We start from the raw sequence: 15,922 nt of genomic DNA, 5'->3' as shown, positions 1-15,922 counted from the left end.
TTATAAGAGTCAAAGAGTGGAAACAACCTAAATGTCCATCAACTGATAATTGGATAAATATGATTTATTCACACAGTGAAATATTTTTTTAGCAACAAAAAGAATGGAAGCACTGATATGTTCTGCAACACGTATGAACCTTGAAAACATTATAAGTGAAAGAACTCCACATCAAAGGCCACATATTGTATGATTGCACATATATGAACGTACGGTAAGGCAAATCTGTGGCGACATAAAGTAGATTAGCGATTGCTTAGGTGGAGGAAGAGGGAGATCAAGTCATGAAAGGAAATGGGGAATGACTGGTAAATGGGTATAGTGTTTCTTTTAGGGGTAATGAAAATGTTCTAAAATTGATTGTGGCCATGGTTGCAGAACACTGCATGCCCTAAAAACCATTGAATTATATACTTGAAATGGGTGAATTATATCTCAATCACGTTGTTAAAAATGAAGGAGAGAGGCTTATTGATAGATGAGTACAAGTCAATGTAAGTGGAATAGACCGCTGAGTTGGCCTCATTTCTGGAGCTCTGCATGTTTTAGTATGCCTTAAATAGTACTGCCGTCTTTGGCCTTACCCAGCCCTACCTCATTTCATCTCTATGTATCCTCTGTTCTACAAGCAGTGTCTTGGCTCCACAGAGGGGACAGGATGCAGAGGTCCTGAATGTATGGTGGTGTCTCAAGAGACAGGTCCCTCTCCTGTGGTTAACAGGGTTGTTTAAGATCATTCAGTAAATCATTATTGAACATCTATTGTTCAGTATTATTTAATACCATTCACAATACTATGTGAGATACTTTTGGGGACTATAAATATAAATAAGAAATGGTTCTTCCTTCAAATTTAGGTACAGATTTATTTATAGTACAAAGTAAAAAGTTCATTAGAGCAAGGAAAATAAAATTCTATGAAACACAGAAGAGAAGAATCAATGACGCATCACAGAGGAGATAGAATTTGAGCTGGGCCTTGAATGAACAGTTTGGATTTCAAGATGTGGAGAAGGCCATTTAAACAATATCACGAGCAAAGGGACAAATAATAGAAATGTGGCATTTAAATTGTATAGTGATTTGTTAGCTGTGACACAAGTCTGAGAGATGGACAAAACCAGTTTCACACCGTCTGCCTTCTCTCAGTCTCTGCACAAGCACTCTGGCACACAAAGGGGACGAGATAAAGCTGTGAAGCTGATGTCCAATATTATAACTCTCGTCTCTTTTTTCTCTCTCTATCCAAGAGGTTAAGATCATTACTGCTACAAGAAAGACACATTGCTAATGCTACTGCCCTGTGCTGTGGTTGCTGGTTTTGACAGAGCCATGCATCAGGAGGAGTTTGCTGTCTGATGATATGGATCATACAGTCCCTTTTGGCCCAAAAGTTACAGAGTTCTGTGATCTAAAACATCTGTCAATAGATCAGAGATTTAAATGCAAAAAAAAAAAATGAAATTATAGGGGCGCCTGGGTGGCTCAGTCCGTTAAGAGTCTGACTCTTGGTTGCAGCTCGGGTCATGATCTCATGCATGGGTCGTGGGATTGAGCCCCGCATCAGGATCCACGCTCGGTGGAAAGTCTGCTTGAAGATTCTCTCCCCCTACCCCTACCCCCACTCTCTCACACTCTCTCTCTAAAATGAATAAATAAATCTTTTTAAAAATGAAATTATAGAAGTACCAGAAACATTCATGGGATAAAGCTTCTTAAAGAGTCTGAGAATAAAGTAAGATAAAAACAGAGAGGGAGGCAAACCAGAAGAGACTATAGGGAACAAACTGAGGGTTGCTGGAGGGGAGTTGGGTGGGAGGATGGGATAATGGGGTGATGGGCATTAAGGAAGGCACGTGATATAATGAGCATTGGCACTGGATGTTATGCAACTGATGAATCACTAAATTCTACCTCTGAAACTAATAATGCACTGTGTGTTAACTAACTTGAATTTAAATAAAATCTTAAGAAAAATAAAAGTTTCTGAGAAGAAAAATATACTGTAGGCAAAGTCAAAGTTCAAACAAACTAGGAAAAATACTTGCAACACGTATGATGAGTAAAAGGATAATTTCCTTAATGTTCATCAACATGTCAGTAGCTCAAAGACCAGCAATTCCATGGAAATTGGCAAAGGACACAACCAAACAGCTCATAGGAAAAGAAATGTGGATGGCAATAAACATGAAAAGACTCACAACCTTACCCACAATTAAAAGAACTACAAATTAAACTACAAAGAGATTTTATTTCTCCTTCATTACAGTGGCAAAGATCAAAGATTTTTATTAAAGCCTGTGTTGACAAGGGTATAGGGAACAGGCAGGCAGGGCTGATTGGTATGTAAACTGTAGAACTTCTTTGCAGAGTAACTTGGTGATGATTATCAATGTTTAATGTACACATGGTGAAGTATTTAGGGAGAAGTGTACTGATATTTGCAACTTACTTTGAAATGTATCAAAAAAGATGGATTGATGGATGGATCAATGTTAATGTTAATGCTTGAATCCAAATAATGTGCATACAGATGTCCACTGTAAAATTCTGTCATTTTTTCTGTTTGTTTGAAAATGTTCACAATACAATGTTGGGAAAAAATAATATGCGTAAATCTGTGACTCAGCAATTCTTCTAAGAATTTACCTTGATATACTGGTACATGTGCACAAAGATATATAAATATATCATTCATGTATATATCATATATATATTCATGTGTATCATATATATCATATATGTATTCATATATATATACGTATTCATTACAGCCTTGGTTATAGTGATGAAGCATTAGGTACAACCTAAATGTTTTCAATAGGGAAATGGTTATATAATTAGCCATTTAGTGAAATGCCATGTTGCCATTAAAAAAAATAAGGCAGATCTCTTTAAAATTGTCTCCGAGGTATATATGAAAAAAGCAAGGTACAATATAGTATACTACTCTTTGATACTTTTTATATATGCATAATATTGCTCTGAAAGGATACAGAAGAAACTGGTAAGGCTGGTTTCTTTTTTTTATGTAACAGAATTTTTATTAAATATTACATAATTAAATAATCGTTTTAATATTAAATAATGTGAGGGGATCACTTCACATATCACACAAACTTTGCAAAATGTGAAAATGCAGACTCCTCCTGCCTCCCTGGAAATCTTACCATTTGGAATACCTCATGCAGCACTCCCAATCTTTCAACATATAAATGGCTCTCTTTTTTCAAGTCTATCAAAGTATAATTTACCTACAATAAAATCCAGCCATTTAAGGGGCGCCTGGGTGGCTCAGTCATTAAGCGTCTGCCTTTGGCTCAGGTCATGATCCCAGCGTCCTGGGATGGAGCCCCGCATCGAGCCCCCGCATCGGGCTCCCTGCTCCGCGGGAAGCCTGCTTCTCCCTCTCCTACTCCCCCTGCTTGTGTTCCCTCTCTCTGTCAAATAAATTAAAAAAATCTTAAAAAAAAAAAAAAAATCCAGCCATTTAAAATGTACATTTCAGTGAGTTTTTACAAACGTATAGTTAAACCTGTTGTGTCTTGTGTTGTTAATTTTAGCCATTCTGACTTCTTTCAGAGAGGAGTTTTGGCAGGTGGGGAATGATGTGATTCAGGGTGGGAGAAAGAGTCACTGTATGCCTGTTGGTATTTCTTTATAGGGGTTGGGCGGACAGGAGAGGGGAGAGGAGTTTGTTTTGTTTTGTTTGAGAGGAGTTAATTTTTAGAGAAAAATGTATCGTACTATACATACTGGGAAGCAGTATAGCAGCTTGGTTAGGAACTCAGTCTCTGAAGTGAAACAGAAGATGATAGTTGGGTCTGGTTTCACTATTTATAGCTAAATGGTCTTAGGCAAATATTTAATCTCTCTAAGCCTCATGGAGAAAATAGAGGTACCCACTTCTTAGGGTTGATGTAAAAATTAAATGGATAATTCATGCAAAACACTCCATTTGTCAGCTATAACTATCTTTGTATAGTTTACATTTAGAATAATTATCATTTTTTTACTCCAAAAAGTATAGTTTTAAGTTTTCCTGAAACAAACTGAGTGTTGTTGGAGTGGGGGGTGGAATGGGAGGGATGGGGTGACTGGGTGATAGACACTGGGGAGGGTATGTGCTCTGGTAAGCGCTGTGAATTGTGCAAGACTGTTGAATCTCAGATCTGTACCTCTGAAACAAATAATGCAATATATGTTAAGAAAAAAAGAAGAAGAAGAAGAAGGTAGCGGGAGGGGAAGAATGAAGTGGGGGAAATCGGAGGGGTAGACGAACCATGAGAGACGATGGACTCTGAAAAACAAACAGGGTTCTAGAGGGGAGGGAGGTGGGAGGATGGGTTAGCCTGGTGGTGGGTATTGAGGAGGGCACGTTCTGCATGGAGCACTGGGTGTTATGCACAAACAATGAATCATGGAACACTTCATCTAAAACTAATGATGTGATGTATGGGGATTAACATAAGAATTAAAAATAAATAAATAAATAAATAAATAAATAAAAAACCACTTTGAGATACCACCTTACACCAGTTGAAAATAAACTAGGTGCAGTGGGCAAACTTTTATGTAAATGCTCATCTAACGACTGCTAAAACTTCTTTAGGTTGAGCAGGTGTGGCTCTAGAGAACTCCAATCCCTCTGTGCGTTTAATGCTGAGATTTTGTATAAAAGACATTCTATCATGAAAAAGGTCTCACCACATTAGGACCAAGAAAAAACAAAGTATAAGCAGGATGTGTCCCATCCCTGTCCCCATCTCACCATCTAATTTGTATATTTGGGTTAGCTATAGCTTCAAAGATGTGTTACTATTAACAAACACTAATTTATTAAAACAAAGAAGAAAAACAAAACAAACAAACAAACAAAAAAACCATAATCTTTTTCTACTTCTTGCTTAGTATTTAGACTCTCTCCAACTCTTTTTTGAAATAGTTGTCTTTCTTCTTCCAGATACCTTAAGGTACATTATAAATTAATTACCTATAGAATTAGGAGTCTGAGACTTTCTATGGAAACCTACAAATAACAGTTAAAATTCTTCCATGTTATAATATGCTGGGATCTCACATAGTCGAAGACTAGCCTAGGTCTGATTTGTGGTTTTGCTTTTATGGTTTAGGAATCAAAGTGCCTCTCATTGTTCCATTACTTAGGAGTAATGGAATCAGTTAGTTACTATGGCTGCCTATAAAGCCTATAGTGATAATTGACCAGCTCTATATCCTTATTCTCTTTTTCCTCAGGACTTCATATCATCCACAGTCTAGATGAAGTCAATTTCATACAGAACCTTGTGTTTTACATTGAAGCTGCATATAAAACTGCTGTAAGTACTCATTTGGGAATTGATTTTAAACATATGTTTCTAAAAATACTGAACAACCCCCTCCTTCTCCTAATGCTGCCCCTCATAGTGAACCAATCTATAAAACTTCTGGCAGAAATTGCCTTCAGCCTCTTTCTTTGCTAAGCTCCATCATCCTCTGTTTGCCTTCTCTCCAAAGGAGTTACAGAGACAAAAGGGTCAAGATGCTATGCTTCCACTCCTGTCAAATTCTGTAATATCTCATATCATGTATTTGGGAATCTGGAGCTAAATTGTCTTATTTTAGTGGTCTGTGGTCTTGAACTGGAGCAAGATGGCTAGGGAGTATTATGGGTAAGTTAGCTACTTAGACATAAAATTTAGTCATATGTTTAATATTATCTGTAGACATTCAGTGCTTACTATACAAAAAATAGTTCCTTTTTCTCACAACTACCATATGAGGTAGGTTTATATTAAATCATAATATATTTAACATCTCCTCTCTCAGGGATTGCTGTTCTTCATTGCATAATGTTCACTGTATTGAAAATGGCTGTGTCATAAATAGTCCAGTTTTTTAGTCATCTAATTGTTTAATTTGTTTAGTTTTTCGCTGGTTTAGATGGGAGCGTAAACCTGTGGCCTGTCACTCCATATTTGCCAAAAGGATAAGTTTAACATAGACATATTTGATGCAAGCAGACCTTATTTGTTGACTGATCACTTTGCCTTCTGATACCGTAGGCCTGCTAAGGTCCAGGGTACAGGTCAGGGTTCTCTGGCCTCTCCATTGCAGCCAGGGGTTGCAGCAGCAGAATTAATGATATGTGCCTTCTCATACTCTAATCTTGCTGCACAAATTAGGGTAGAGCTGGGTTTGGGAACAAGTGAGGCTAGCCATGGGATAAATATGGCTTACCTTCCAGAAGCTTCACTTTAACTCAGAGATTTGATATAAAAAGTAATTTAGGGTAAATATAGAAACAAACATAGGGGTGTGTGTGTGTGTGTATGTGCATGCACACATGCATGTGTACACATGGATATTTCCAAATTCTGTTCAATGAGAGGGCCTAGAAGCAATGACACCACAGTGACAATGAGCCAGTGCCTAGGTCTTGGATTGTAACTATTCGTAAAAAAAAAAAAAAAAAAAAAAAAAAAAAAAAAAAAACAGGTTTCCTTGTAGAAGTGATTGTTTCTAGGGCTGGGGGGAGGAAAATACAAGATGAAACTACAGTATCTTGTAGTGACAGAAAGTGAGGACGTGTTCAGAAAGAATGGGGCATGTCCAAAGGATGCAGGAGCCAACCTGGAAGAACTCCCAATGGCTAAAGCTGGAACAATTTGAGCAACAAAACAAGTAATGATAATATTTTATTATAACCCAGAGAATAACCTAAATATAAGTTCATACTGATATAAACAAATGAATAAATGAATGAGGGAGAAAGGACAGCTCTTCCTTAGAGAAGAATTGCAATTAATGACTGTAGAGGTAATGAAGGAACTAAAAAAATCACCACTGAAGCACCACTGTAATAATTGTTACAGACAAGATTCACCAATGGATGCTACATTGGTGGGTAGATGTTTGAGGAGATACATGATATTTGCACAGTTGTAAAGTATGTTTCTCGAGATAGTTATTAATCATACGGGGGAAAATGGTTAACAGTAGATTGGAGAAACCCTGCAGACACCACCTTAACCGCGTGATGAAGGTTAACATCACCATAATAGGACATATCAACATCGTGTACTCCCTGATATGATGCAGTGAGAAGGACACAGCATAACGTCTGTAGAAATCTTGACCAAAAAATGCACAATCTTAATCTAATGAAGGGAAGACATCAAGTGAACCTAAATTGAGAGAAATCTATAAAATACCCGACCACTGATCTGAAAGTGTCAAGGTCATGAGAGGCAAGACTTGAGAAACTTTAACTGATTGGAAGAGACTAAGGAGGCATGACAAATGCAGCATGGTATTCTGGATTGGATCCTGGAACATAAAATGGTTATTAGTGGAAAAACTGGTGAAATCCTAACAAAGTCCATAATCTGGTTACTAGTATTGTACTAATGTTAATTTCTTAGCTTTGACAAGTGTTATGTCAGATGTTAACATTAGGGGAAGTTGAGTGAAAGGTATATGGGAACTCACTGTAGTATTTCTGTAACTTCTCTGTAAGTTTAAAGTTATTTCAAATAAAACAGTTCTTAAAAAGTAATTTTAAATGTTATAATTATATTATCGAGAGGCCATATACAGCTATGTTTAAGAATTTACACTTTGGACTGAGAGTACTTGGACTCTAATCCTAGCTCTGTCATGTATTAGCTGTGTGGCCTTGGGTGAGTCACTTAGCCTCTCTCTGCACCTTAGTTTCATCATCTATAAGATAAAAGGATTAAGGAAGATAGTAGTATAAAGTGCATAGGTTAGTGTATGGTACATTGTCAATGCCAACAGAGAGTAAAATTAGATATTTAAGATAAAACACTGGGGTGCTGTTTGGGCTCCATCTTCTAGACCCCCTGAGTATCTGCCTTGATAAAAAATTTTGAGAAGCATTTCTCTACATGGACTGAGTTATACTTCTTAGGCCTGATCAGCTGTTGAGGAGTCTTCCAACTTCTTAGAGGTCCCAGGAGAATTTGAAGCTACTAAGAAAAGAGCTACAGGGGCAACCCAACTCATTGGCATCTCCTTAATAGGTGTTGTGGGTACACATATTTATGGCAAATTAGCTACTATGTGTGCCTTTTATTCAAGAGTTGTGTCTCTAGTAAGCATTTAGTAGTAATGACTTGCTAATGGTATGCTGGTTATTTTATGCTAGGACTTTGGGATATGGGAACGTGGAGACAAGACCAACCAAGGGATCTCAGAATTGAATGCCAGTTCAGTTGGCATGGCAAAGGTAATTTTCCTTGCTTTGTTTGTACCAAGTGTGGGGTAAGGAAATACACCTTTATCATAGATAAAGGCTTAACATGAATTTGGATCATCATCAAATTGTTCTTTTAAGACCCAGGCAAAATTTGGATTCTCCCATAGAACTATGGACATGTAGGTAAAGATTTATTTCATTAGCTCCAGATTTGTATATCCAACTGCTTTTGTAGCATATCTCTACTTACATATACCACAGAGACCTCAGAGAACATATTTTTTTTAAGATTTATTTGTTTATTTGAGAGAGAGAAGTGAGTGAGTGTGCACATGAGGGCCGGGCAGAGGGAGAAGGAGAGAGAATCTCCAACAGTCTACCCACTGAGTACAGAGCCCAACACAGGGCTCGATCCCACAACCCCAAGATCATGACCTGAGCTGAAATCAAGAGTCAGACACCTAACCAACTGAGCCACCCAGGCACCCCAGAGAACATATCTTCAACTAAATTCATCTTCTCTACCATTACAAAAATAAAAAGAGGCCTTCTCCTTCCATACACCAGTTGACAAAACTTGATTGTCAGAGAACCATCTGTCAATCCTGAACCCCCCTCACTCTCCTGAATCCCACATATCATCATCATCATCATTAACTACCTTTCCACTTGACTCCATCTTTTCCTTCCCATTGCTACTGCCTTAATTTCAGCTCTTATTTTTGGAGACAGCAAGAAGCCATAAAATAGAATAGCAGGAATAGGATCAAACATATCCATTATAATGATAAATATGCATGACCTAATTGAAGTTTCCCCTCCAAAAGACACAGATTGATTTTAAAAGGATAATACACCCCTGTGTTTATTGCAGCATTATTTACAATAGCCAGGATATGGAAGCAACCTAAGTATCCATCTTATAGATAAATGGATAAAGAAGATGTGATACACACAATGCATTACCCAACCATAGAAAAGAATGAAATCTTGCCATTCATGACAACATGGATGGATGTAGAGGGTGTTATACTAAGTGAAATAAACCAGACAGAGAAAGACAAATAGCATATGATTTTACTTATATGTGGAATCTAAAAAACCAAAACAGTAAGAGCAACCTAAATTTCCAACAATTGTTAAATGGTTAAATAAATAAGAGAGAATATTATGTTGAAATAAAGAATTTTCATAATATGGAGAAACATTTATGCTCTAGTATCCTAACCAAATTTCATATGAAATGATCTCAACTATAGACAGATTTACATAAAGAAAACTAGTAGGAAACATGCCAAAAATATTAGCATTATTTTGGGTGATTTTTTTGCCCTCTCTATACTTTTTTATGTTTTCAAATATTCTATAACAAGTATGTTATATTTTATAATCAGAAAAGCAAGAAATTAATAAGCAAATTCTATTTAAAAAAAAAATCTTCTGCCTTGGTGACTAGTAACTTTCATCTTTAAGTTAATCATAGTATCTTTTTAGGGTATTCACTTCCCTATGGAAACTCAGTGATGTGCCAATACCTAATGGCTATTGCATTTTAATATCTTACATCCACACAACTTCTAGCATTTCTTATGTGCTGGTATCATACTTGCAGCTACCCTACCAGAAGAGTGGTTTACTGTGCCTTGTTCAAATTACTTTTGAAGTGTGATGCTTGGCTTGATAATGCTATAACTTTATCTATGCTGTATCTTTTTTTAAATGCATTTTTGAAGAATTCAGCCGCTGGAGATAAAAATAATAAAACAAAATTTTAAAAACAAAATATATTTTTATTGAGGTGTAATAGGCATATAACGTTGTGTAAGTTTGGAGTGTACAACATGTTGATTTGACACATTTTTATTGCAATATGATTACCACCAAAGTGTTAGGTAACACCTCTATCACATCATACAATTATCATTTTTTCTGTGATAGGAATGATTAATATTTGGTCTCTTAGCAACTTAGAAGTTTATAATACACTATTATTGTCCATAATCACTGTGCTATGCATTAGGTCTCCAGAACTTATTTATCTACTGGTTGCAAGTTTGTACCTTTTTTAAAAAAGAATTATTTATTTTAGAGAGAGAGAGAAAGGGAGCAAATGGGGGGAGGGGCAGAGGGAGAGAGTCTTCAAGCAGACTCCCTGCTGAGCATGGAGCCCTGTGTGGGGCTCAATCCCACCACCTGTGAGATCATGACCTGAGCTGAAACCAAGAGTTGGGCGCTTAACCAACTGAGCCACCCAGGAGCCCCGCAAGTTTGTACCTCTAAACAACATCTCCTCAATTCCTCCATCCCCCAGCCCTTGGTAACCACCATTTTACTCTGTTTTTTGAATTTGACTTTTTAAGTTCCACATATAAGTGATGTAGTACAGTATTTGTCTTTCTCTAACTTATCTCACTTAGCATAATGACCTCAAGGCCATCTCTGTGGTCACAAAGGACAGGATTTCCTTCTTTCTCACAGCTGAATGATATTCCATTGAGTGTGTGTGTATCATGTCTTCTTTACCCATTCATCTGTTGACAGTGTTTCTGTATATTGGCTATTGTGAATAATGCTGCAATCAACAGGGAGTGCATATATCTCTTTGATATCCTCTTTTTATTTCCTTTGTATATGTGCCCAAGAGTGGAATTTCTGGATCGATCATATGATAGTCCTATTTTAAGTTTTTGAGGAACCCCCATAGTGTTTTCCATAGTGGCAGAACCAATTTGCATTCCATCCAACAGTGTATGAGGGTTCCTTTTCTCCACATTCCCAAGCCACTTGTCTTTTTGATAATAGCCATTCTTGCAGGTATGAAGTGAAATCATATTGTGGTTTTGATTTGCATTTCCCTGTTGATTAGTGACTTTGAACATCTTTTGATGTACCTGTTGGCCATTCGTATGTCTTCTCTGGAAAAAATATCTATTCAATTCCTCTGCTCATTTCTTAATTGAATTGTTTTTTTATTATTGACCTGTATGAGTTATTTACATATTTTGGATATTAACCTCTATAGTTTGAAAATATTTTCTCCTATTCCATAGGTTCCCTTTTCATTTTTTTGATTGTTTCTTTTTCTGTGCAGGGACTTTTTAGTTTGATGTAGTCCCACTTATTGATTCTTGCTTTTATTGCTTATGCTTTTGGTGTCATCTAAAAAAATCATTGCCAAGACTAGTATAAAGGAGCTTTTTTCTTATGTTTTCTTCTAGAAGTTTTACAGTATCAGGTCTTATGTTTAGTCCATGTCAAGTTAATTTTTGTGAGGGTGTAAGTTAGGGGTCTGATTTCATTCTTCTGCATGTGGTTATCTAGTTTTCCCAACACCATTTGTTGAAGAGACTCTTCTTTCTGCATTGACTCTTCCTGGCTCCCTTGTCAAATATTCATTGACTGTAAATGCAGGGGTTTATTTCTGACTTTTATTCTGTTCCATTGGTGTGTGTGTCTATTTTTATGCCCATACCATACTATTTTAATTACTATAGCTTTGTAGTATAGTTTAAAATCAAGAGTGTGATGCCTCCAGCTTTGTTCTTCTTTCTTGTGATTGCTTTGGCTATTTGGTGTCTTTTGTGGTTCCAGACACATTTTAGGATTGTTTATCTATTTCTGTGAAAAAATGCCATTGGAATTTTGATAACAATTGCATTGGATCTATAGATGGCTTTTGGTAGTATGGACATTTTAACAATATTATTTCTTCCAATCCGTTGAACATGGGATATCTTTCCGTTTGTTTGTCTTTAATTTCTTTCCTCCAAGTATTGTAGTTCTCTTTCTTTTTTTAAAGATTTTATTTATTTATTTATTTGAGAGAGAGAGAGAGAGAGCACATGGGGGGGGAAGGTCAGAGGGAGAAGCAGACTCCCCGCCGAGCAGGGAGCCCGATGCGGGACTCGATCCCAGGACTCCAGGATCATGACCTGAGCCGAAGGCAGTCTCTTAACCAACTGAGCCACCCAGGTGCCCCAAGTATTGTAGTTTTCATTGTATAGCTCTTTTACCTCCCTAGGTAAATTTACCCTTAAGTATTTTATTACTTTTGATGCTATTGTGAGTGGGATAGTTTTCTTTATTTCTTTCTCCAGATGTTTTTTTTGTTGTTAATGTACAGAAGTGCCACTGATTTCTCTATGTTGATTTTATGTCCTGCAACTTTACTGAATTTATTGATTGTTCCAACACTTTTTGTTTGAGTTTACAATTTTCTGTATATAATATATCATCTTCAGATAATGACAGTTTTACTTCTTCCTTTCTGATTTAGATGCCTTTTATTTCTTTGTCTTGCCTAATTGCTCTAGCTAGGACTTCAAATATTATGTTGAATAAGAGTGGTGTGAGTGGGCATCCTTGTCTTGCTCCTGATCTTAGAGGAAAAGCTTTCAATTTTTCACTATTGTTTTTGTTTTTATTTGAATTCCAGTTAGTTTCAGGTGTGCAATATAGTGATCCAACACTTACAATACCCGGTGCTCATCACAACAAGTGTTAGCTGTGGGTTTGTTGTATATGGCCTTTATTATGTTCAGGTATGTTCCTTCTATACTGAATTTGTTGAGGTTTTTATCATGAATGGTTGCTTGCAACCTCCATCTTAACTGTCTCTGGGATAATATGGGAGGCAAAGAAAAACTCAGAGGCCCTTGGGAATAAAGAATGCTACATTGTTTTTGCTGTTCTGCTGAACAAATTAAAAATGACTTCATATGCACTGATATGATACTGGGGTACAGGGAGGAGAAATCTGTATCTTTTGCGGAAAATGTCCTTTCTTTCTTTGCTCTTCATAGGCAGCCCTGGAAGCATTGGATGAACTGGACCTGTTTGGTGTGAAAGGTGGGCCCCAATCAGTTATCCATGTCCTGGCTGATGAAGTACAACACTGCCAGGTAAGAGAATAATGAAGGACATTATAGAAAATGTTATTCTTACCCAGACTCGGGATGAGCATGGCCTTGAGAATAAAGAGACTCGAGAGTACATAATCTGATTTATTACCATGTGCCAAAAATGTATTATCCAAGCTTCCCATGCTGAGATAAGGCTGATATAGCATGAACTATAACATACGTCATAGTCCTGTTCTCTCAGCCATGTTTATAAAGGAATCTCATCATAGTATATGGAATTCTCCACTGTTGTCCTATCAAGGGTCTATGGGCTCTGCTCCTTTTCTAAATATACCAAGAGAACAAGAGGTGACTGATTTGAATGTTCTTCTTGATAGTGGCTTTGAAACATTCTCTTGTCCCCAGTTGGCTCTAGGCTTAGATGTTTGGAGATTAGACTGTTTAAGTGGTAAATATGTATCTTCACTTTTGTTTAGGGTTACTCTCTGTATTGAAAGAGTAAGGTTCTTCTCATTGGCAAGATGACTTTCTCCCCATCTTCAAACCCTGATTAGATAACTATGGTGAATATAAACTCATCTTCTCATTTCAAAAATGTGAAATTTTCCTTAGAAAAAATAAATGTCAGCAGTGTAGGAGCTGAGCTTTCCACATCCTGCTTTCTCAGCAGCTGCATTTTCTCTATCTTTATGCTTCAGTGGTTGCTAATGGCACAAGGGGATTGTGGACAGATGATGTTTAGAGTATTCTTTATCCATTAGCAGCTCTTTAAGATTCAGGATTGGGAAGCCTTGAGAGCAGTATTAAGACAAGAGATGATGTACAGAAATAGCTAGTTTTCTAAGCTCTCACTTAGAAATTATTACTGAATTATTATGGAATTCAGTGTTGATTATCATTGAATCATTATTATGGTATAATGTTTAGATTTTCTCCCGAATGATCCTTTTCCACATAGATCATTTGAAACTAAAGCTGTTAGTTTTATAATCCCAAGTTATTTACTAATGTGCCACTTCTGACTTCCTTTCTTCCTTTTTAGTCTATCCTTAATTCGATACTCCCCCGCGCTTCCACATCCAAAGAGGTAGATGCTAGTCTGCTTTCAGTTATTTCCTTCCCAGCCTTTGCAGTAGAGGATGGCCAGTTGGTAGAGCTCACAAAGCAAGAAATCATCACCAAGCTTCAGGTATGTCCATACGTGCCCTTCTTTTCTTTAAGGCTTTGACTTTAAGGAGAAATTAATGTCGTTGGGGGCTTCAAGTCAGTGATTTAACCAAATGATCAGGGTTAACACCCCCAGTAATAGAACATATTGACCAGTGTGGTATCTGTGCAAACAATGCATTATCTCAGTCTAATCATGAGAAAACATCAGACAAAACCAAATTGAGGGACATTCTACAGAATAACGGATGATCTCTTCAAAAGCGTCAAAGTGATGAGAAACAAGGAAAGACTGAGGAACTGTCACAGATTGGAAGAGACTAAAGAGACGTGACAACTGAATGCAGTAGGATCCTGAAATGGGTTTTGGAAGGGAAAAAAAGCCATTAGTGGAAAAACTGGAGAAATCCAAAGAAGTTTTGTACTTTGGTTAATAGTGTTGTACCAAGATTAATTTTTTAGTTTTGATAAATGTTCTACAGTTATGTAAGATGTTAATATAAAGGAACAGTGGATGAAGGGTAATGGGGACTCTGTACTATTTTTGCAACTCTTCTGTAAGTCTCAAATTATCTCAAAATTTAACAAAAAATATGTTGTCTTTTTTAAAAAAAAAAAAAAGCCTGTTGCTCTCTTATGAGCTCTGTGAACAGGACCACATAGATTAGTAATTGGGCTGTTACAGACTTACCCTATGGTGGAAAGTGATGGAGAGGATAATATTAGAAACTCTGCTTTAGGAAAAAGCCTGTAACTTAGCCCTCACTTGAACTCACATTGATTGCTGAAATCAGTTTCTGCTGCTGGGCTGACATCAGAGGTTTTTTTAAAGAAATAACATTTTATTATTTTTTAAATCCTGTATCTGTGTTGGTGATAGGTCGGCACGTGTAGCTGTTGCAAAGGATGTATTTCTGATGCATTATATGACTGTACCAATGTACATGCTTCTGATTTTTTTTCTCTGCATTCCCAGGGGCGTTATGGTTGCTGTCGCTTTCTACGAGATGGATATAAAACTCCTAAAGAGGTAGATTTCTTTTCCCCAAAATGAGTCCACGGTAGAATAGTCACTACTGTCCGCGGTCTCATTCAGAGAAAATACTTGATGTATTATATGTTGGCTAACTGAACATCATAAAAAAAATACTCAAAAGAGAAAATACTTAACTCACTGGTGGTACTTAAAATAATCACTCAATAGGATAACAATAACTCATGTTTGCTACCTTCGTTGGGCTTAGTTGCCAAGTTCTGTTTGTGAGCCTTTACGGATTAAATAAAATAGAGGAAGGTGCAATTCTTCCACTTCTTGCAGCTGGTTGGTTTCAGGAAAGAGCTACTGATAGATCCTTAAATCAGTGGATGAGAGTTTAAGCAGAAACAGAATATTTGAATAGTCTCAAAGTATCTCCCTCCCCAATATTTCATAATTACAAAGGGGAAAAGCTTTCCTTTGTTAGGTCTTCCTGGCCCTCTTCCATCTCTTGCAGTTGGTTAGTTCTAAACAGAACCTGATCTTGAAAAGTTAACATCCTTCTGTTCCACTTGTCAAAAGTTCTCCATGGAATTATCAATGGAGAAAATTAAGTATTATTAAAGGGAATGAATGGTCAAGAAGGAGCACTTCACTGGCAATGTAGACGTTGTTTAGGGCTTTTTTTAATCATCG

At 36.9% G+C, this 15,922-nt stretch overlaps 1 protein-coding gene across 10 annotated transcripts in view; it reads left to right on the top strand.

Moving 5' to 3' along the window:
• Window positions 1–15,922, top strand: part of PHKA1 (phosphorylase kinase regulatory subunit alpha 1) — a 142,764-nt gene that overhangs the window by 27,069 nt on the left and 99,773 nt on the right. For 9 of the 10 annotated variants that reach the window (XM_035028761.1, XM_035028763.1, XM_035028766.1 and 6 more), the window contains exons 5-9: window positions 5,257–5,339; window positions 8,171–8,251; window positions 13,024–13,122; window positions 14,126–14,272; window positions 15,227–15,280. In XM_035028761.1, coding sequence (XP_034884652.1) covers window positions 5,257–5,339; window positions 8,171–8,251; window positions 13,024–13,122; window positions 14,126–14,272; window positions 15,227–15,280 — 464 coding nt within the window. The remainder of the gene's footprint in view (window positions 1–5,256; window positions 5,340–8,170; window positions 8,252–13,023; window positions 13,123–14,125; window positions 14,273–15,226; window positions 15,281–15,922) is intronic. The other variant, XM_035028760.1, reaches the window with a different exon arrangement.

Source organism: Mirounga leonina, unplaced genomic scaffold, assembly GCF_011800145.1.
Source record: "Mirounga leonina isolate KUSES-001 unplaced genomic scaffold, KU_Mleo_1.0 Mir_204, whole genome shotgun sequence".
NCBI lineage: Eukaryota > Metazoa > Chordata > Mammalia > Carnivora > Phocidae > Mirounga > Mirounga leonina.
The sequence above is the reverse complement of the archived record's forward strand: the minus strand, read 5'-3'. Positions and strand labels throughout refer to the sequence as shown.